The following is a 22,895-nucleotide window of genomic DNA, read 5'->3' on the forward strand; positions in this document are numbered from 1 at the left end:
TGCATCTCTAATATGCCCTAAATTGCAGCAGAGAGCACTTCAGACTGTCAGCACTGAGCTACAGTTACAGCCCTTCCTAGTTCAGGATGATGAGCTTGTATGATTGGCTGTTCCAGATCAGAAAAGTGAAGACAGTGGTGTGAACGCAGGGCCTGTGTGAGTTGGCCTTGCCTGTGCTCTGATGCTCAGGCTCCTCCTCTCCATCCTGCAGAGAGGGGTTGGAGGCGCAGCCCCACCGGCTCTCACTGCCACTCACACCGAGCAGAGCAACAGGTAAGACAGGCTTCTCTCTTCAGTCTTCTCTTCCTGAGCTGTTTTACTGCATCACAGGCCTGTGCTACTTAAGAAACCTATAGCTGTCTTTAGAGCGGTCTGCATGTTAAAGAGACGGCGGTGTTCTGTATTTTGTGGTCTGTATATAGCTGTATTTAAATGTTTTTATATGTACTAATATGTACAATGGACTGACTGGGGTAGGATGTTTTACTCAGTGCAGGGTTTTGTTACAGTTTTAAAGCCTTCAGACAATCCCAAATTTTGTTATATAAATAATATATGGTACTTTATTTGTATTATTATATTTATTAGTTTTATAATATTTAACATTATTATTCTATGTCTTATTATATATTATATAATAGAATTATATATTATATAACATGTAAAATATATAATTGTTTTTGTTGTTGTTCTTATTCTTGTTGTTGTTGTTGTTGTTATATAAAGGCTGTGTGGTCAGTGATCATTGCTGGAAATTGTACATATACAAAGGACGAAATTATTCATGTACAATGATGCGTTAAGGGAATCACATTTACTTCATGTTGAATTCTTTATTCTTTATTCATGTTGAATTCTTTATTCTTTATTCATGTTGAATTCTTATATATATATATATTGAATTCAATATGAATTAGTCAGGTCTGTTTCTGTTTCCATTTTTTTGATGCTCTCTATTTAAAGGTCCTTGTTAGAGCCATTTAAGCATCATCAGTAATTCCAATAACGCATCTTTTTTAGATGCTAATCTACGCTATATATATATATATATATATATATATATATATATATATATATATATATATGTATATATATTCACTTTAATGATAAAATAAATAAGTGGTTAAATAAAGTATTATGTTTATAAATTATATTATTATTTCAAGTTACCCCAAAGCCTACTTCTATCCATCTTAGTGTTTCCTTTTATAAATACTTGCTTATTAAATCCATAAACATGATTTGAATCAGATAATTGTTTCTCTTTTTACTTAAAGACCACAGGCATGCTTCCTACCATGGACTTATATAAATATAAGTCATGTTCTGTCATTGACCTGAAGCTAAAATCATACTTTAAAGAATACAAACATCACATAGACAAAACAGCCTATCAAAACTTTGTTTTTGAATTAAAAATATATAAGGTAAAGCAGACATAGTGCATTAAGAAACTGCTCATACTTACAAACAAAATATTAAACACCTTTATGTTTCACACTGAATACTAATTGCATGCAGTATCAGTCAGGTTTTTGTACAACAACCTAGAAATGGGTTTGTCTATTTGAATTTTTATCCTCATGTTTATTTTCCATGTTTAAAATAACAGTGAAAACATCACTGTGAACATCTGATAGAAAAAAAACATGAAATAACACATATGGAATTACACAGTGGCCAAAAAAGTGTTTCAAAAATATATCTCACATATTAAATTCTTCAAAGGAGAAGAAGCTTAGTCTTGATACAGCTTTGCACGATCTTGGCATTCTCTCAAGCAGCTTCACGAGGAGCCACCTGGGATGCTTTTTCGATAGTCTTGAAGAAATTCCCACATATGCTGAGCACTTGTTGGCTGCCTTTGAAAACTAATTTCAGGTATTTTAGCATGAACCATCAGATCAAAATATCTAGAAGCCTTATGAAAAACATACCCTCAAAAAAAGAAAAAAAAAGAAAAATCAAAGTGACTGCTATTGTGTGCCTGCTTGGATTTTGTACCAGCTTGGACTGATAATAACAACTAATGTCTTCAATTGAATTGTTTTTTTTAGGTACCCCCCAAGTCACCGTTGGTTAAGTGAAGTACTGAGTGTAACAACAGTAATATAGCTGATTGCGTTGAAAACATGAATCTAACGCCACCAGACCAAAGCATTCATAAGCCTAATGAGGGCTGTCTGGAGGACAGCAAAACAGACCTAATGTTGCCCTGCTTTCGCAGAAGCATGTATGAGGAGCCTCTCTCTTCCTATCACAGCGGATCCCTGATCTCTCACCTCCTGCGCAAAACCATCCACAATAAGCGGCCCACTCTCAACAACAGCCACCTCTACTTGCCGCCAACCTCCGTATCTGGAGCCGGACTGGTCGATTCAGGGTCCACCATGGCCGAGTCTGCTCAGGAGGATCGAAGCAGCATGTCTTCCAAGGACAGCCTGGGGGAGTCAGCGTCCCCTGGGGGTCACACCTCTGCCGGAATGAGTGCCGAACCTGAACGTCCACTGAGCGAGCATCTCCAGGCCAAGCGGGCCAGAGTGGAGAATATCATACGAGGCATGGCTGGTTCCCCTAGTGACAGATCACATGGAGAAGCAGAGGGGGCGGATGGCGAAACCTGCAGGTACGGCGCAGAGGTGTATAAGGAGAGCAAGCGCAAGCGCAAGCTTCCACTGCACCAGGATCACAGTCATTCTACAACTTCGACCACAGCCAGCAGCTCGAACATTAGCAAAGATGAAGAGTGTCACAAGCTGAGGGAGCAACTGCAGAGCATGCAGCGCCTCTTACGCCAACTCCAGGAGAAATTCCTTCAGATGTACGACCACAACAACTTGCAGAGCGAAGAGAAAGGGGACGGAGATGTTCAAGAAGACGTCAGTGAGCCGCAGCTGGATTTAAGCACCTCCACTGACAACAAAAGGCTCACCAACAAGGATAGAATGAAAGTGGATGGCAGCCATCTGAGCGCAGAGCGAGATCAAAAGAGCCTGCAGGAGATGCTGAAGTGTGAGCTGTCCAGGGCTGTGAGTGAAAGTGTTGATATGGTGTTCCGAAAGCTCTCCATGACCCTGCAGAGCCAATCGCCGCAGCCACAAGTGTGCCAAAGCCCAGAGTACACAAGTGTTGAGAAGCGAGCCCAACAAGCCTGTGCTTCAGAGCTGTCTGATTGTGAAGAGGTCTCAAAGCCCAAGCCACTCGAGTACTATGAGAGCACCCCAATCGCCAGCCCTGAGCACCAGACAGAAGCCTTGTCCCTTGTGGTCCGGAAACCTTCCCTAAACCAGCTGAGTTCAATAAGTCAGCAGGTGAAGAGGCCGTATCCACTGCACCAGACTCCTTTCCAGTTCAGCTACAGTGCCCCCCTCCACGACAGCCAGATCCTGGAGCATCTCCTAAAGTTTGGACCTCATGCTAATTTCGGAGGGATCCCATGCCTTCCCCCGTCCCTGGACCGGTCGTCCCCGGATTCGTTGGACCTTCCTTGGGAAAGCATTGCCATGAGGTCCAAGGTAAGCTCTGGACACCTTGGCCAGCACCATCGCCCCAGCGTGCTGGGACAGGTCACTGTAGACAGCCTGTGCCTCCCTCACGTCAAGATGGAGTGCGGAGACCTGCAGAGCATGGCAGAGAGGAGCACCTTCATGTCACTAAATATATCCTTTTTCAAAGTATTTTCAGGCCAGTGACTAATTGACCATGTGATATACCTCATACCTTACCATGCAGTCATCTACGCACTTTGCCCAACTGTCTTTAGGACCACCTCGCTTGTTCTTTAATTTACTGTTATTTGCCATGTGCTGGTATATACCAGATTTAACACAGAGAAACAGCTGAACAAACTACCAGCTCTGAACCCTACCTTGGTGAACAATGACTCGTTGAATTGAGTGCTGCACTGAGCAGTTCCACTAACACAGACTTCAAGGAGAATTTTTACTTTGATCTTGGTAACCCCAAAGAAAATTGTAGCATCTTCTTTAATCTGGGCCCAGTAATGACTTTAAGTCCAGAAAAAGACAAATAAAAAGGAATACAAGGCTTTGATAAGAATTGTCAGGAACAAAAGCCAATTTTCAAAGGCAGAAAAAGCAGCAGTTTCTGTTCAGGAAATTCTCTTGATTTTTTTTCTCTTGACTTGAAAAGGTGCGGAATATGTTTCTGTACTCTCAAAGTGATTGGAATGGATCAGAGAGGTCACTCTCGGTTGTTTGTGAAAAGGAAGCTCTCTGCTATCATTATACTTCAACCTCGGTGCCCAGCATATGGCATATGTTGTTATGTACACATGTTTGAGAGCATCAGACATTTGGCCTTTTATCATCATTAAATTCCACGCTAGAGTATTTTTGGAAGGATGATTACCTTGTGAATTTCACTTTTTTCACCGTTATTGCAGCTCGAGCGAGTGGTCAGAGCTGGACTCTATCCATGGGCCGAGTGATTTAAGATGCATTATCAGCTCTCTTTCAGGATGTGCTTTATCTTCCCCCTGCATTGGGCTACAGCATGCTTCTCTTTGAACAAATTCTCATCAATCTTTTATTTCGCTATCCCCATTTCAAAGGCACTGTTTCCTAATAAATGCATGTACTGTTATGACCTTCCAGTGGATAAAAAGCTATTACCTGAGGTGTGGTTCCTTTCTATACTGTGGGGGGAAAAACTCACACAGACCCCTTCCTCAGTCTAGACAATTAGAGAGTTCCTAAGTGCCACTCGGCTCGGGTGTAAGAGATCCAAATTGGGCTCGGGCTTCTCTGTGTTTTCACAACAAATCGGTTACTATTGGCGGACATGAAACTAAATACGTTCAGTGGAAGTCTCTAATTGAAGTCCCTAATCTAATTTGTTTAGCTCTTTTTTCCAATTAGCACATGCTGTTGTGTGTTAATTGACTCGATGGTTAGAGTAGAGTTGTCTAAATATATTTCATTTGCCCTGCACAGCAAAGTCGCCAGCGCCAAATGAAATTCTACAGAGTTGGACAGACTTAAATATGTGCTTTCATAAAGTCGATGCCACGCCAAAAAAAAAAAAAAATGCCGTTTTTCACTTTTTTACATAATTTGAATCTGGCAGTTGTTCTGTATGTTATGTTACATTTTCAGGATGAATGGAATACAATCTCTTTATACTGACTTCTATTGGAAGCTTAGTATGTTTTTCCCATTTGGAAATATGAGGTTTTTGCATGACATTGGCGATAAAAACATTTAACAGCAATGAATGAACTGTATATAAAGGAAGAAGTGAAGCGCATACTGAGTGAACACCTTCACTTTCCATCAGGTTTATGCTTTATTAAATATGACCTTTTTTAGGTTAAAACAATACCTCAACATTACTCAAAAATGTTTTTTCAGATTTATTTTGTATATGAAATGAATGTTTTGTATATCTGCAACAGATTGTCTTTGTCCTTAACTGTGCTACATCCAAGAGGGCCTAACGCCCAACCATCTGAAGAAAGCCAAACTGATGTTCTTCTACACACGCTACCCAAGTTCAAACGTACTGAAGACTTTTTTCCCTGATGTCAAGGTACGTCCCATATCAGCTCCACACAGTCTGATTAGTCTTAACTGCTTCTTATAACCACAGTTTTGAATATACATGTGATTTATTTACTGTGGCATTGTCTGTTGCTATCACAGGAACATGTTGTTTCTGTCACGCAAAATGTTGTATTGTCAACTTTGCAACTTTACAGGAGAAGAAAAAGGAGCTTTACTTTTTAAGTCAATGTAAAAATTGATTATTAGTCATTTTGAAGAATTTCTATTGGTCCATTTATCATGACATTTTGACACAATGTAAAATGTAAAAAGCGACACCTATGAAAAATCAAAAATTAAAAAAACTAAAACTGTAAAAAAATTAGATGCTTTGAAAAAATGTAGATGCCATCAAATATTTGACCGATACAATGTATCACTGCTGACCCAAAAAATATCCACATTTTTGCAGTTTCTCACAATGTAAAAGTTAAAGGCTTGATTTAATCTTCTCATAATTTGTACGATTGTCCACATTTTAGTCCAGATTTTTTGTTTATTTTAGATTTTTCATAATGTCTCTTTTTACTTTTCCTTCTTCAATATACTGAAGTATTGAAATGTACTATTTTTCTGCATGTAGAGGTTTTGTTTCAGAAATAAATTCACACCTATTCATACATTTAACCATTTCTACAAGAAAGAAATTTAAATACAAAAACATTAGCTAGAAGTATCATTAAGACCAAAAAAAAAACCCAAAAAACAGCCAATGATCATCCAAACAAATGACAAAAGATTTCCTCTAAATTCACTGTTATTAGTCCACATCAAACCGATCTGGCTCCAATTACATATTTTAGAGACTAAATATCTCATATCGGATATAATTACCCACTGTGTTTAAGGCTTGCTAAAGGACTTTAGGTGACAGGGGCTGCTGGTTTATCTTTAACACAGTGTTAAAAAAGTTCCTCAAGTCAGCAAAAGAAGACAAAAAGAGAAAGGAGATGAGGCCGCTGCCTTCTGTGTTCACAGTTAACCCCTCAATGCTGTGCAGCCAGTGAGCTGTCAACAGACAACAATAGGACTACGTCGTTGAGCAGCGAAGAGAAAAGAGGAGTTTAGGCACTGCAAAAACAACCTTTTCTAGCCGCACATCCTGTGAGTGTGGTATACGTCCTGAGGCACAAAACTGGGGATGACTCATCTAAACAGGCGAAGAGCAACAGCAACTTGTTTGTGAGGACTTGTGTGTTCAAACATGCGTTATTTATAAATGGTCAAGGCAGGCCTTTGGAAGTTAGTGCTTTATGCAGTATAATTTACTGAGTTTTTACATTGATGCTTGACTCAGGCATCACTGCTGACCCTGGACCTGAACTATCTTTATGCTTTATAAAAGGGAGCATGGTAAACTATAGGGTTTATTGTTTTAGTTTATCAAGGCTAACAGTTTCAAGGCTCTGTGCTCATGAACAGCACTGACCTTTTTTTCTATGTGGGTTCTTCGTAGGTTCTTCGTAGGTTCTTTAGTGCACCCCCTTTTGCTTCTCCATCTTAAAGACATTAAATAAATATTACAAGTATTTTGTAAACAAATTCACACACATTCATCACTTGTTCACTTTACTCCAGATTCATCAGGAGCGTTTATTTACAAAAAAAGAGACTATTGACAAAAGTATTGGGACACCTTTTTTTCTGAAATCAATAGTATCAAAAAGAGTTGATCCTGCTTTTATTGGAGTAACTGTCCAGGATAAGCTTTCTACTAGATCTACTAGATTTCTACTAGGAGCATTGCTGTGAAGATTTGATTGCCTTCAGCAACAAGAGCATTAGTGAGGTCAGGATGTTGATCACCACCACATCTTATTCCCAACTCCCAAACGCATCCCAAAAGTATTGTATGGAGCACCATCCATCATTCCAGAGAACACAGTTCCACTGCTCCACAGGCCAATGCTGGGAGGCTGTATACCCCTCTGGCATTAGACATGGTGCCATTCCTAAGCACTGTTTCAGCGCTGATATTTTCTATGAGGGCACATGCCTCATACAGTTCTGGCCTGTTTTTACTATTTTCCACATTTTAGAATGACAGTAAAGTCATCAAAACGATAAACACACACATATGGAATTATGAAGTGATCAAAAAAGTCTCAAGCAAATCAAAACTTATTGAGATTCTTCAGAGTATCCACACTTTGCATTGATGACAGTTTTGCACATTTTTGGCAGCTTCACAAGGAGCCACCTGGGATGCTTTTTCAGCAGTCTTGAGGAAAGTTTCGCATATGCTGAGCACTTGTTGGGCTTGCTGAAAACTAGTTGTTAGAGGGAGAAGGAACTGAGGGAAAAAATGCATCCATTCAGTCCTTAGCAAAATATGTTATCCACAGAAGTGGGAAAAATTAGGGCACCCATGAAAAAACTAATTTACAGTTGAAACAACATGACCAAGTCAGGCCGTGCTAGCAAGAGTTTTTTTCTTGACTGTAATGGTTTTCTTCTTCCTTCCTACAAATTTGTGTGGTTTCTTTTTGATGGTAGAAGCTGTACTTTGACATTAGCTGTGGTAAGAGCTACCTGTAGGTTCCTTGGTGATATTTTAAAATTGTTGGACACATTTTGTGGTCTGCTCCATCTACAACCTTCTTGATGAAGGCCTCACTCACTTCAGTCTCCTATAGAGTCGTCTCTAACCATGTTCTAATTATCTGCAGCCAATGTTCTGCACCTGTTTCTAATTTTAAGCATTTTAGGTAGTAATAAATGTGTGAGCGTCCAAACCTTTGCCTCAGACGAATATTGAAAGTTGTATGTGTTTCGTTATAGTACCTTAAAAAGTGTTTTTCAAGTTAATATCAAATGTCCATATGTTTAAATATGTTAAAAAAGACTTCCATTAAAAAGGTTTCCATTAGGTATTTTTTTCACACGGCTGTAAGTACAAATGGAAACTTTACAGGAGAAGGAAAAACACTCAACACTTTGTTATACGTTAGTGTAACAAGGTTTCATCATTAGGTCATTTGATATGACAGCAACAGCAGGCCTATATGACTGCAGTTTAACTTTCCATATCATTAAATGATTAGCTCTTCTAGGCGTGCGTTAGAGCAGGTTGGCAGACAGCATCCTGTCTGGTGTGGCTCCTTCCACCCCTGCAGCACTTCCTGCCAGGGCTGATGGGACTGCTGGGTTCCCCTGACCTCCAGGGGTCGGCGAGGAGAGCCTGGCCGAGTCTCCTCCTTGTCCAGGGCCGACCCTTGTGTGGGAAGTGGCTGTGAACAAAGGCAAAGCTAATCCCAGTGTCTGATTCCATTCCTATCAGCCAAAGTCACTGAGAGGGAAGCTTCCTTCTGGCCTCTTACACAGTCGCTTTCTCACCCGGTGCACAGCGAGGGAAGAAATGTCTTTGATGGCGGTTCAGCCCTTGGGCGTTTTTTTTCCTCCCTCCTTTTTTCTTTCTCTCGGTTTTTGGATGAGCAGATATAATAACAACGCTAATGTCAAGACTGAGTTTAGCCCACTGTTTTCATAGCTGCTAGTTTGGGGGCAATAAGCCGGTGGGAACGAGGAATTGGGTAATGACTTAAAAAGATCGATGAGTACTCATGAAACCGACCATGTAATCAATGAGAACAGAGCGACAGATAAGAATGCAAAAGCTTCTGCATTCGTGTTGGTCACAAATACAATAACCCAGACCACAAAAAGATTACTACGGTCTTTATTGTTGATGCTGTCTGACTGGTCTTTCCTTCTTCTCTTTTCTTTCCTGTTTGCAGTTCAATCGCTGCATCACTTCCCAGCTGATCAAGTGGTTCAGTAACTTCAGAGAGTTCTACTACATACAGATGGAGAAGTTTGCCCGCCAGGCCATCGTGGATGGTGTGAGTGATGTGAAAGACATGGCTGTTACCAGAGACTCTGAACTTTTCCGCGCTCTCAACATGCACTACAACAAAGCCAACGACTTCCAGGTACTTTTGCCTTCGCAATAGGTTGAAATGAGTCACAGTTACATTAGGTTACAGATTATGGCAAATTCTATTACGTGTGTTGTGATACTAAAGTGCCCACATCCTACATCTGTCTTCTGATTTATTTATTGAGCTCCACTTATCACATTTGTGTTCGTATGTATCAGAAACAATCATAATTCATTTATACATGACCATTTCCCAACCTCTCTTTATCCTATAAACAAGATTTAACTGTGCTTTTAAAACTGATATATATTGTCGTTATATCTTAAAAATGGCAACTTTACAGGAGAAGGGAAAAACAACTTTCAATGGAATTTTTATCATTTATATAAAATATTATTTATCATGAAATATTCATAGGATGTAAAGATCACCTGTCAGATTCAAAATTATTACAAAAATATGAAAAGCAGAAAAAAAATCATATACAGAATTTTGTGGCTTAGTTTCCACATATGGACTGGGGCATGAGTGACACATTTACACATCAACCTTTACAGTGTTTACATTTACACTAGTAAAAAATAAAAACATTACTAAGAATTTAAACTGTTTAATGATCTAATGGTTTTGCTGTTTGCATACTGAACATTAGAGCACTGATCAAGTGATCACATAGTATTTATCATAATATTACACAATTATTTATTAGTCAATGGTCAGTGAACTGAAAGACATGGGTAAGCAGATAGATGTAGTTTAAATAAGTAAAAGGAACTATCCATACACTCATTAACACCAGATTAGGAGAATTTCCTGCCCATTGTGTGGCTCTCCTTGTTTCTGTAGGGTCACTTTGAAGTATTTTTCTTTGCAGTACAGACTCATAATTCAAAAACAGGGGAGGAGGATGTGTGGTGAACGCATATATGTCAAAGGCTGTGAACAAAGGCTGAAATGTCTATGGATGGTTCTTCAACTGGGGGCTCTTTTTTATTATATACTTCTAGAATGAAAGTATTTTATATGCATTTGCCAAGTGACGAAGTATGAAAATCCAGGTAATTCCAAAGGGTTCACTTACCTTTTTTTTCTTTTTCTGTATCCTCTAGAGCTCTTCTCACCCACCCATATTACTGGAAAACAGTGAACATATTAGAAACTAATACATTTAATTAGAATTTCTAAAGATTTAAATTAAATTATTATAAATATGTTAATATTTCATTTTTTAATTTATAAAATAAATTACAATGACATTTACTAAATGATCAAGAGGAATACATGTAATTCCTACAGAAATCATAGGCTGTTGCAGTAATGAAGGTGAATTAATTTTTAGATAATATATTATTAGAAAATATGGAGAGACATAAACTTAAGTAATACATCCAATTCCTTCTGGAGTTATAATAAAAACACTCAATGTGATTTTTAATAAACTGATCACCTTTTTTTATCATATAAAGAAAAATGCAATAAATAATATAGTTAATATATAAAGTATTTATAAAAAAAGTATTTATAACCTGAATTTATAACCTAGGGACATAAACGTTCCCCTATAGAATCACCCATATACATAGGTGAAGTAAAAAGCATTGATTATCTTCATCTACAGTGGCATCAGTCAAGGGGTGGATATATTAGGCAGCAAGTGAACAGTCAGGTCTTGAAGGTGAAGTAAATAAACGGTCAAGCTTAAGAATCTGAGCCACTTTGACAAGAATCAGACTGCTAGACAACTGGGTCAGAACATCTCCAGAACATCAGGCAGGTCTTGTTGGCTTTTTCTGGTATGCAGTGGTCAGTACCTATCAAAATTGGTCCAAGAAAGGACAACTAGTACATTGGCGATAAAGGATCTGCTGCTAATGTCTTGGTGCCAGATAACACAGGCCACTTTCAGAGGTCTTGTGGAGTGCATGCCAAGAATGCTCAAATCTGTTGTGACAGCACAGGGGACATACTCAATAATAGGTGTTGATGGTATTAATGTTATGGCTGATTGGCATAATAGTTTTCCACCCATGGCAGTAAATATCTGTAGGCAGTTTTAAACCTATTGGAAACTTTTTCAAAAGGGTAGGATTGACCTGAATTAGCTTAAAGCAGATTCAGTTTATAGCCCGTATTTGGACAGAAAGCATATAGGTATGCACTGTCTGAAATACAAATGGGATTTAACATATCAAGTTTGCAGAATGAGGACTAATCATTTTTGTGGAAGTTAAAACAGTCAAAATTGTCCCCCTAAGTGGATCATACATGGATACTGCAAAAGCTGACACCGCAACAGCAGAGGATTAGGCCATATGGCAAGTGAGAATGATCCATGGTGAAGTGGAACGGTATGACCTGCCTCTACTACGTGACCTAATATCTGTTAAATGGAGCAACAGATAACTAACAAATACTAACTGAAAAGTGTGGATGAGGGTCTGAGCGATATGGCGATGTTTATCGTCATCATGACAAATTACAGCACAGTATATTACAACATGCATTTCTCTAAGCCAAGGGTGTTAAACCATATCTGCAAAAAGCCGGTATGGCTTTAGTGTGCTTTGGTTTTCATTCTAAACAACCAGCAGCACACCTTATCCCACTTCTTAATCAATTGCTCAGTCTTTAGACAACTGATCACATGTGCTTCTGCTTGGCTGGAATGAAAACCTGCAGTCACACCGGACCGTGAATATGGTTGCTCTAAGTAGCGCCCCTGTTCTAAGCAAAAAGGGTTCTTTGTCTTTTGTCTCATGACAGTAGTGGAAACATATTTGGTGCTATATAGAATAACTTTAAAGATTATATATGAAAGCATCTACAAAAAGGTTTTCCACCAACCTTAAGAGTCCTTTGACTAGACAAAGAGCCATCTGCTTCAAATACACTCCCAGGCCTGTTACACACTAAGGTGTCTTGCTCAGTAACTACAGGGGCTTGGGTACAAACTGGTGAGGCTATTCTCTGGTAATAGAAGATTGTAATAACACTTTCGCCCCACCGGCAGGCCATAGGCTGTTAAAGGGGTTATGTTGTTTCATACACAAGCATTGCTTTACTAAAGACCTCTTGATGAACCCTTTTTTTAAGAGTGTAAAACACTGACTGGCTGCATGTTTCATTACAAAGACAGCATAATTAGCCCTGTTTCACTGGATTCAAACTAGAGTGTCCAGCCTTAAAACTGATTTATTTATAATTTATTTATTTATAATTAATAATGTGAAAAATCTAATGTGTTAGATTTTTGTCAACCCTAAGGTGACATAAGGTGACATCTTTAGATGTACACTACATAGTTTGGAATCAACATTTATAGTGTAAAAAAAACATGATATTTTTTTTTCAAGAGAAATGGTAATAGACTAACAGTAATATGTTTATTACCATAAAACAAAAGATCTGACTAAGTAACTGCAGCCAAAGACGTTCTTGCGCCTCTCCTGATTCTCCTGCAAAGTTGTCTTGCAACCCTTTTTATAATTACCTGATTCCCTCATTTAGATGTCCCTGAGGGCTTCATGAATTGAGTCAGGTGTGTTAAATTAGGAGCTTAGAAATGATAATAAACTGAGTCACACTGGGTTCACACAGTGTAAGAGGCTTTCATCAGGAAAGAGCAGGACGGCTTTCCCTGTGTAAGAAATTAATGTAGGAGTACATCGCTGCCAGCCAACTGAATATTTTAGGAAAATGTCTTTGGTTAAACCAGATGTCAATCAACATCTGGGATATTCATTGTAATTCTATTGAAGAGCACAAGATATTAAGAGATAAATGAGAGGTATAAAGATAGCTCTCTTCCCATTATAAGACATGATAAGTCTGTCCTGACACCGAAGTGGTAAAACGAACTTCCCTTGGGTGTCCGAACGGCAGAGTCACTGTCTTCAAACGCAGACTAAAGACCCTCTTTTTCCGAGTACTTGGGCGAAGTGCAGTGCAGAGTATTCTGGTCTCCATACTGACTTTTGTATTTAGTAGCATCTGAGCTCAGAGGTATCTTTTGGATACTAGCCAGGGTATTTTTATGAGTAAACAGTCGCTTTGCTAATTGCCTTAAGTGTAATGTAAAAATAAGTCCGGTCCAGTTCAGATGGTTCTGTACCACATACTGATTCAGTCAGCCCATGATCATGTATGGCCAGTGTCCTCAGCCTGACCCATGTGTCACACTGCACCTGTGGCTGTGCGGCCTTTCGGGAGCCATTATCCAAGGGCCCAGCTCCGCTTTAGCAAACTGTGGGAAGAGGAAGCCACAGAATCCTGCTAAAACAACTCAGGATTAGGAGCTGGCCACGCCTGAGCGAGGCCGGGATTGCTACTGATGCGGAATGCTGAGAAAGAAGCTGCAGATTCCGAGGGCGAAGGGCCGGCCGATGGGAACGAGCTGAGACAGTTGTCTTTACCTTGGGACTAAGACATTCCTTTCCCAGGGCTTGCTTTTGTGCTTGGAGAATCAGGGAAAGAAAATAGCCTGTGCTGACCATCAACAGCTCGCTTAGCTATTCTACAGGAATTAATGACACCAGATAGATCCTCCTTCTTCCCACTACACACCCACCTCTCCCCCCAACACACCCAGATGCCTGGTCTGATCTCACCAAACGATGTTAGTCGCAGTACAAGTACAAGAAGTACAGGCCCAAATTCCTGGGAAGGGCCAGGGTTCTTTCATTCATTTTCCGAACAGTTAAGTACGAAGCAACAAGCTAGCAAAAATCAAAGCGTCCGTCCATGCCGGTCCACTAATGACTCTGACACTGTATTTGTTTTATACACGCCAAGAACAAAGGCTAAAGGAGCAGGCTGGTTTGAAGTGAGCGCATTAAAGATTGCACGTAAAGACGGGGAGATCTACCGCGTTGGTTAAGAGCGTCGTGCTGATGAACAGTTTAAAAGCGAGGGTGAACACTCTTGCCTTTCGCCTTTCACTTCATGCCATCATGCTGCGACATCAAAGGCTGGAGGTTCATTTATTGATTTAGACCAGGAGTGTTTTGCCACTGGCCTCAACTGCAACCAGAGCTGAATAATATGAGCTCACAGTCAGATGCCTGCATGCGATTCAACCCGCTCCCTCTTTAAGAAGTGGGCTCCTTTCATTTTCAGATTGTTAAAATATAGGCTAGGCTTCATAGCCGTCCACCACTAAGACATTCTGTTTTATAATCTTTTGATGGACAGGTCCCTGACAGGTTCCTAGAGGTGGCTGAAATCACACTTCATGAATTTTACAACGCCATCTCCCTCAACAAAGACTCTGACCCCTCCTGGAAAAAGGCCATTTACAAAGTCATCTGTAAACTGGACAGCGATGTTCCAGAAGAATTCAAGTCACCTTCATACCTGTAGGTAAAGTGACTGCAATTTTTCTTCCCCCCTCCGAAACACGAGCTTTCTGCTGGGCCACAGGGTGTTTCTAGCTGGTGAGTCTGATCACTTTTCACTTTTAGAAGTACTGCAAACTGGATGGTCCGAATATCTGCAATAGACTGTTTAAATGTATCCATACATCATTTAATATGTGGCAAACTGATACGATACAGTAGTTCTGTAGTTACATCATCATGTTGACTCCGCCAATCTGGGTGATCTCAGATAATGTCAGAAAATGTAAGCTAAGTTTTTTTGTTTTTGTTTGTTTGTTTGTTTGTTTTTTAAGTGAATTGTACTTTACTTTTATACTGAAACTGGAGTGAAACTGTTTACCTGAAGTTTTGTTTTTCTTTGTTGTCTGAAATAAAAAAAGAAAAGTTGTTTAATTAATTAAAGGTGTTTAAGATTAAAGCGTCATTTCCATGTGAACCTGTACATTTGGATTTATGTCTGGAATTCTGAATGACTGTGATATAATGATGTACAGGCTGGGACTTTTATCTCATAAAGTGTCTGTAATGAATTCTACATATGCTTAAATTTATGCTACTTACTGTAGTTGTGTAGTTGTATGCTATCCTATGACAAATGAATTATTTAGTATACTCGTTTTGAGTACGCAGACAGGCAGCAGTATGTGGAAAATAAACCTATTTGTGTGAAAACTTTCTACACTTCTACACTTACTATTTATGATTTTAATAATCATTATATAATCATCATAATAAAATAATGGAGACATGAATTCCTTACTTGACCTCATTCAGGATGCAGGTTTACTTTATCAGTTGACAACTGAGATTGCTGTAATAAGATTGTGCCTCTTGCATTTTGTGAGTGAAACCCTGCAGACAATTTTAATTCCTTTAATATGTTAATTAATTGTTCCATTTTGTAATTTTGGGCTTTTTTGCCTTCATAACATGACTTGTTAACTTCCAAAATACACATTTAGTTCATTTATTTTATTATTTTTTTTGCACTGTCTTTGTTTGTGTCTGCAGATTTCTCCTAAATTCAAAAGTTAGCATTCCAACGCACCTTGTCAACATAGATGTTGTTGTTATTAGATAAAAATATTAACAGTATCATTGTTTTATAACATTAACCATACATGACAGAAAAAGGCAAGTTCCCATATTAATGTATGGAATTTTAAACACATATATTTAAAGGTGTTTAAAAAATTGCACTTGCATAATCCACATTCCCCAGTTTTATTCATATCTATATTCTGATATTCAGTCTAAATTGTTTTTTTTACACATGGTTGTTCAAATCATTAATGGCCTAAAGTTATATAACATTTTATGTCTTAACACTATAATGAAAATGTTTTTTATACGGCTTCTGATTTATGGAGTGTTAAAAAGAGAGAATGGTGAAAACCCTTTCCTTTTAATATGTCAAACTGAAAGAAGAATCTACTGTTCAGATTTCTGTTCTTGAAATGTATGAAAATTAACACATAATGCATATTTGCATATTTAAATATAAAATTTTAGAAAACTTGGAATATATAAAAAGAGATCATTTAATGCAAGTAATCAGCTAAGGACGTTTCAGGATGATCTCTTCTATTTAACATTGTTACCCTATTCCCCTGTAGTGTCTTGCCTTAAAAGTGTTACTTGTTTATGGATCTTTCATCTGTGACCCAAACCCCACAACAGCTGCTCTCCTGTTTAACTAACCAGACCTCCAAACGCACGAGGGCCTGAAACTCCATTGAAAACATTTTTCCCCAATTGCAGTCCGCTAAGGTGCTACTAATCCGTGACATAAAGGCTGCCGTTGAGAGTGCACTAAAGTATGCTGCTCGCTTTGTTCCCCGCAGCCGATTCAAGTCAAATTTGAATAAGGCCCTCATTCATCGTGCGGCGTGGCACGAGTGCTCACAAGCGCCATGTCTTAAAAACAACAACAATGCATTCTATCCTCGTGAGTAATGCGCAACATGACCTCATAACAGAGATGTGCCACCCAAGCAGAATTCCAGCCACTCGGACACTTTTTCCTCCAAGCACCCGACTCAGCCAGAGCCGCCGACTCATCACTCCTCACACTGCATGTGCTCCCTGTTTTCTGTTTCTCCCTTTGGCTTCAGCTCTCTGTCCCTCTAACCTTGTTCCTTTAAGCCTGACACATTTGTTCTGAGCTGGAATGAGGAGAGAAAAAAACACCAGGGTTAGCAGAACAGTTAGGTCAAATATCAGCGACAGTTATAGTCAGGCAGACAACACATGTTTGGTGTCTGTGGTTTGCACCTTTAGGTTTGCCCTGCAGCTAAGAGACTACTGGCTAATGCGTAATGAAAGCTTAATCCCCACTGATGAGCGCTGTGTAAGCGCACTTTCCTCAAACTCTGTTGTTAAGATATCTCTTGAAAGTAATGCTCGTTATATTGTGTATTGTGTCTTATCTGTGAAAATGGACTAAAGTACAGACGCAATTCTCTCAGACTCTCAGCTGTGCAATGCATTTAATGGAGCTACATTCACTGTGCACGTCCCTGAGAAGACCTGTACACCTAATCAGCCATGCAATTATCTAATCAGCTAATCGACTGGCAGCAGTGCAGTGCACAAAGCCATGCAGATACGGGCCAGTAGCTTCAGACAATGTTCACAGCAATAAACAGAATGGTCAAAAAATCCGATCTCAGTGATTTTCAGTGATTTTCTGAGCATCGCATGATTGGTGCTACCAGATGGGCAGGTTTTAGTATTTCTAGAACTGCTGGTCTCTTGGGACCCTCAACACAACAGTCTCAAGAGTTTACTCAGAATGGTGTAATAAAGAAAACACATCCAGAGAGCAGCAGTTCTGCAGATGGAAATGTCTTATTGATGAGAGAGGCCAATCGAGGATGTCCAGACTGGTTGGAGCTGACAGAAAGGCAATGGTAACTCAGACAACCACTCAGTTACGCAACTGTGGTGAGCAGAAAAGCATCTCAGAATGACCATCATGTCCAACCTTGAGGTAATGATTTACAACAGCAGAAGACCATGCAGGTTCCACTTATGTCAGCCAAGAACAGAAAGCTGAGGCTGCAGTGGGCCATACCAAAACCGGACAGTTGAAGACTGGATAAACATAGCCTGGCCTGATGAATCTCCATTTTTGCTGAGACATACAGATAATAGGTTTTGAGTTTGGCACCAACAGATGAAGTCCGTAGACACAACCTGCCTAGTGTCAACAGTCTAGGTTGGTGGAGGTGGTGTAATAGTGTGGGGAATGTTTTCTTGACACACTTAGGGTCTGTTAATACTAATCGATTAGCACTCGAATGCCGCAGCCTGTTCGATTTGTTGCGGCAGATCCATGTGTATAACATCATGGCCACAACTTTAAAAAAAAATAATAATACATCATATTACAAAGCAAAAGTCTCTAAAAATGATTTCATGAACATGACAATGAGTTCTTCAGTGTCCTTCAGTGGCCTTTTCAGTCACTGGATCTGAGTCCAAATGAACATTTGAAGGTGCTCCTGCAAAATCTGCAGGAGCTGTGTGATGCAACTATGATAACAAGATCCACAATCTCAAAGAAATGCCACCAATGTCTTTTGGAATCCATGCCACTAAGAGTGGAGTGTGTTCTCAGAGCAAACAGGCTTCAGTTTGTTTTTTTAGCTGCATTAGCTGTACATCCAGTGCAGTCAATCAAACAAATGACAAATACAAGAGCAGTACCTTTAAACGGCCAAATTGCAGCTAACCAAACTCCACTTCTGTTTTTATGTCATCTTGACTGAGTCCTTCATATTAGTAGTTGGCAAGCCAATTCTCTTATGCTGAACTACCAGGGCCGCAGCGATGTCAACATGAGCGTTATACATGAGATAACTGCACACTCTGAAGATTGCTGCAATTTATTTTAGCAGTAACATGTTTCGTGTTAATGTTTTAATCAGAGACGCAGTAGGCTGTAACGCAAACATATTAGGCAGGAAACCCTGCAAGGCACCCAAGCAACAATTACATCTGAAAAGATAATATTAAAGGAATTAAAACATTAGTTTAATTGGCTTTGTGAGGAGGAGAGAAAAAAAATCAAACTGTGGTAATTATTTCGGAGACATTCTCTTTCAATTAGATCATTCTCCTCAGCATAAATTGGTTTACATTTTCAATTAAAATGAACATAATTGTGCTGAAGTGTTTTGCTCAAATTAATTTGACATGACATTTTTACTGCAAGACACTGTTTTGATTGCTATGATGATGAGACGAAGGCGGAGAGTGTTTGCAATGGTTCTCAACTTCTGCTAAAAGGTCTTTTTTTTTTTACAATACTGTGAAGTATTAAGAAACTGAAGCAAAAAAGTTAAAGCAGTAGTGGCTTTAGTAGTTAGAGCCATGGGTTATTGATCGCAGGGTTGTGGGTTGGATACCTTGGTCTACTAAGCTGCCACTGTTGGTCCCTTGAGCAAGACCTCCTAAACCTCTCTGTTCCAGGAGTGTCCTCAGTCAGGCCTGCTCTACACCAAAAATGCCTGTATTCATTTAAAGCTAACAGGGTTCATATGAACAGAAATTGTTGCAAGGTTTAACACTGCACATGAAAGAGCTGGGATAATGCCACACCCAAATTGACCGCGATCCAGTTAAACATTCAGACTATTGTACACATTAGCAAAAAAAACAGTAAACTAAAGACTTCAGCCTTTACCACAACTGGTTAGACAATCCTTTACCAGTGTTTTATAGCAAATCTAACCAAAATATGTCCCACATTAACACTGTTATAATTGTCCAAGGTTAGCATTGTTGGGGTTAGCAATTCCAGTTTTTAATACAGTATTATACAGTATTTGTGCATCCAAGCATCCTAGAAACCTGTTCACAGATAGAAGTTGTGCAGTACTGTGTGTACGACGGATTTAATGATTTAATGAAACACAAATAGATAAAAGTGCTGATAATCCGTATAACACTACTGCTTTTATTACTGTTGACATGTGGTGCAGCCATCTTGGATTTTGAACTCAGGGTTGGTGAGGCTTTTCCGACTTAGGACTTTAGGAAGTCTGACTTGTGGGGTTACAGTTGAAATGTTCTACTTGGAGCTTGCAAATGTAGGATTTAAGGGGGTCTATCTGTACTATAAGAATGGGCAGGCCTTTTATTATGCAAGAAGGGGAATGATACCATCTAGTGGAATCAAATTAAATAGCATGTTCAGAGATGCCTAGCAGATATTTTATCACTTAACACAGAATGCCTTTTGTTCAAAGAGCAAAGAAGGTCATCATTTATAAAATGTCATTGAAATTATGACTGGATTGGTCAAATTTTAACATCAGGATTTTAAAAGGGTTTGTATATTGTGAAAAGACTGAAAAGGGTATAGTAAAATAAGATGAGGTGATATTGAAGAGGTATGATCTGAGCTTATTTGTCTGGTCACATTTGTCATTTTGGACAATTTTATACAGAAAAGATGGGAAAAAAAAGCTATTTCTGATTTTAACCACAAGAGGGAAACACTGGCCCATACATATGACAAATGAGATGGGGATAAATCCTCATTCTATAGTTTAAAAACTATCTCTCTTATTGTATTGTCAGATATATGTATCTCATTTGTCAGAAAAATGGCAACTGGTGGAGAAATGGTGGTTCATCAGGAGTTAATCAGTGTTCGATAAGCTGATATTTAGGCAATAAAATAATAAGACACATCTTTTTGAATCAACCTAAGCAGAAGGACTTCTGCACCTCTGGGTTGAAGTGAGAACTCACTGTGGCTCTTACATTTTCAAGTATGAAAGTATTTGAGGGTAAGAGGGATTTTAGTGTGTGTGTGTGTGTGAGAGAGAGAGAGAGAGCTTTGCCTGCCAGGGTGCAGAGGAACAGGGAGCAGAGGGACGGGAACTTGAGCGCTGCGGAGCCTGACTTTTGCCTGCCCTTCAGACAGCCACTCCTTTGCGTAGTTTTGTGCGATCACCGGTAAATCTTTATTAATTTTAATTGGAGCCCCCATTTAAAAGAGCAATTAAAGCGGATTAATCGAGCCCATCCCGTATAATGTCTTCTGTTAATTAGTTTGTCAGCACTGTTTTAATATCGCCTAATGACTTCATATTTCAGGCCTGACATTAAAGAGATGCTGAAAGAAAAGAAATGGCCTTATCAGAATGCGACGCTTTAATGGGAGATGTCCTCCCGCCACGAGGCAAGGTCAGGGACTGCAGGGCCACGAGGGAGGAAGAAGGCCAGGCTGTGTGGGTGGCAGAGGGGCTGTGAGCTCCAGAGACCACATACACCCCTCCCTGAACACATACACACACACACATAGCTTTAAAGCCAGCTCGTCACGGTGGCTCTACAGCGTGTAAACTGTGCTTCAAAAGACAAAAAAAAAGAGTGGCTGCTGCTGACGTGGTTTAAACCTTACCCCAGAGATATAATACCAAAGGCTTGACTCTGTAAAGGTTGAAAGGCCCTGAAATGTCTAATCCTGGCAGCGGCGCTGCGTGCAGCAGTTGTAGAGCCTTTGGAGAGCAGCGCTATTATACAGTGTGATGATGCTGAGGCCTGGCTGAGCAGGACAGTGGGAGATGTGGGCAGCCTTTTGTTGTACAGTCTGTGCGAGAGCTCAGCGGCTGACCAGGTGCTGCCAGGGACAATGTGAATGATCTGCAAGCGCCACTGTCCAGTCTGTAGGTTATGTTTTGTTTTTTTTATATCAATCTTCCCAAAGAGAAAATCTGAAGAGAAAAAAGGAAAAGAGGGGAGAAGGTGAAGCAGATGGAGGAAAGAGGAGAAGAAAATGAGAGGGTAGGAGAGGAGAAAGAGAAGCAAAAGGAAATGAGAAGAAGAAGCAGGAGAATGAGAAAAGGAGAGGTGAAGCAGAAGAAGAAGAGAAGAGAAGAGAAGAGAAGAAGAGGAGAGAGGAGAAGAGACGTGAGGAGAAGAGAAGCAAATGCAGGAGAGGAGAGGAGAGGAGAGGAGAGGAGAGGAGAGGAGAGGAGAGGAGAGGACATCCAGAAGCAGGAGATGAGAGAAAAGAATAGGAGAAGAAAGGTAGAAGCAGAACGAGAAGAGAGGAGAAGCAGAAGGATAGGATAGAAAAAAGAGGAGTAGCAGGAAACTATGAAAACAATGGGATGAAAGAAAAGGAGAGAAGGAAGAGAAGCAGAAGTAGAGGAGAAGGAGAAGAGAAAAGAGGAGGAGAGAATAAGTGAGGAGGAGAAGAAGCAGGTGGAGAGGATAGGTGGGTAAGAAGAAGCAGGAGAAGATGAGAAGAGAGTATAAGACAGAAGAGAAGGAGAGGCGAAAAGCTACGGTCCTCTTCCTCCTTATTAGGGCCACCACACTAGGCATGTGATATCATGATACGTCTATAATAGACACTGATGAGCCATCACGTGATCTACCTTATCTACCCTCTCTTCAAATGAAACTACTGAACAAAAACAGGTATTATAAAGTATTAGATTTCTGGACTTGGGGCAAGAAATTTACTTGTTTGTGTTGGTTATCTTGGTAAATTAGTATCTCATACCAAATGGCACTCTATTGTTCACATTTCTCAGCACCAGTCTGGCCAGAGCAACAGTGTTTTGGCTAAATCTAGGTAGTGTTGATTTAAGGCATGCTGCATTTGTACAATGCCAGTTGCTTACCTTAGCCCCTTAACACTCCGGTACAGGGGCTATTCTCTGGTGATAGAAGTTTGTAATAACATTTTCGGCCTGTCGGCGCTACATAGGCTTTTTGAGGGGTTAATACATTTCTTGTTGGCTGCATTAGTCTTGCAGCAGTAGAGCGAAACTAAGCCCATTTAGAATGGCAAAGATTGATTGACTGCTGATCAATTAATCAATGACATTTGGTAAAAAGGGGGCGGGGCTGTGTAAATTGGGTCAAAATATCACTTCAAAAACAAAAGCCAAAGAGTATTGAGATTAATCTCCACTGTTCAAAAGGCCTCAACACCAGATCTAAGATTTAACGGGTTTAACACTGATTTTTTTTCTTTTACAAAACTGAACTCTACCCATCCCAGACTCCCAGATCACTCACAAGAGGCCATGCGTTAGTGATGCAAG

General features: G+C 39.7%; 1 protein-coding gene across 1 annotated transcript; it reads left to right on the top strand.

Annotated features, from left to right (window-relative positions):
- The first annotated feature begins 2,132 nt into the window (after positions 1-2,132).
- prox2 (prospero homeobox 2) lies at positions 2,133-14,933 on the top strand. Its single transcript, XM_072690290.1, has 4 exons — positions 2,133-3,659; positions 5,443-5,550; positions 9,302-9,496; positions 14,636-14,933. The coding sequence occupies exons 1-4, from the start codon at positions 2,133-2,135 to the stop codon at positions 14,801-14,803; spliced, it is 1,998 nt and encodes a 665-aa protein (XP_072546391.1). The 3' UTR covers positions 14,804-14,933.
- The last annotated feature ends 7,962 nt before the right edge of the window (positions 14,934-22,895 follow it).

The sequence above is a fragment of the Salminus brasiliensis genome, chromosome 10, assembly GCF_030463535.1.
Source record: "Salminus brasiliensis chromosome 10, fSalBra1.hap2, whole genome shotgun sequence".
NCBI classification, from domain to species: Eukaryota; Metazoa; Chordata; class Actinopteri; order Characiformes; family Bryconidae; genus Salminus; species Salminus brasiliensis.

What these genes read in the sequence shown, in the direction of transcription:
- prox2 (XM_072690290.1), top strand. Translation starts at nt 2,133, where the DNA reads ATGAATCTAACGCCACCAGACCAAAGCATTCATAAGCCTAATGAGGGC. An exon ending in CTTTTTTCCCTGATGTCAAG is followed by an intron (nt 5,551 to 9,301) that starts GTACGTCCCATA and finishes TCCTGTTTGCAG; the next exon opens with TTCAATCGCTGCATCACTTC. An exon ending in ACAAAGCCAACGACTTCCAG is followed by an intron (nt 9,497 to 14,635) that starts GTACTTTTGCCT and finishes TTTGATGGACAG; the next exon opens with GTCCCTGACAGGTTCCTAGA.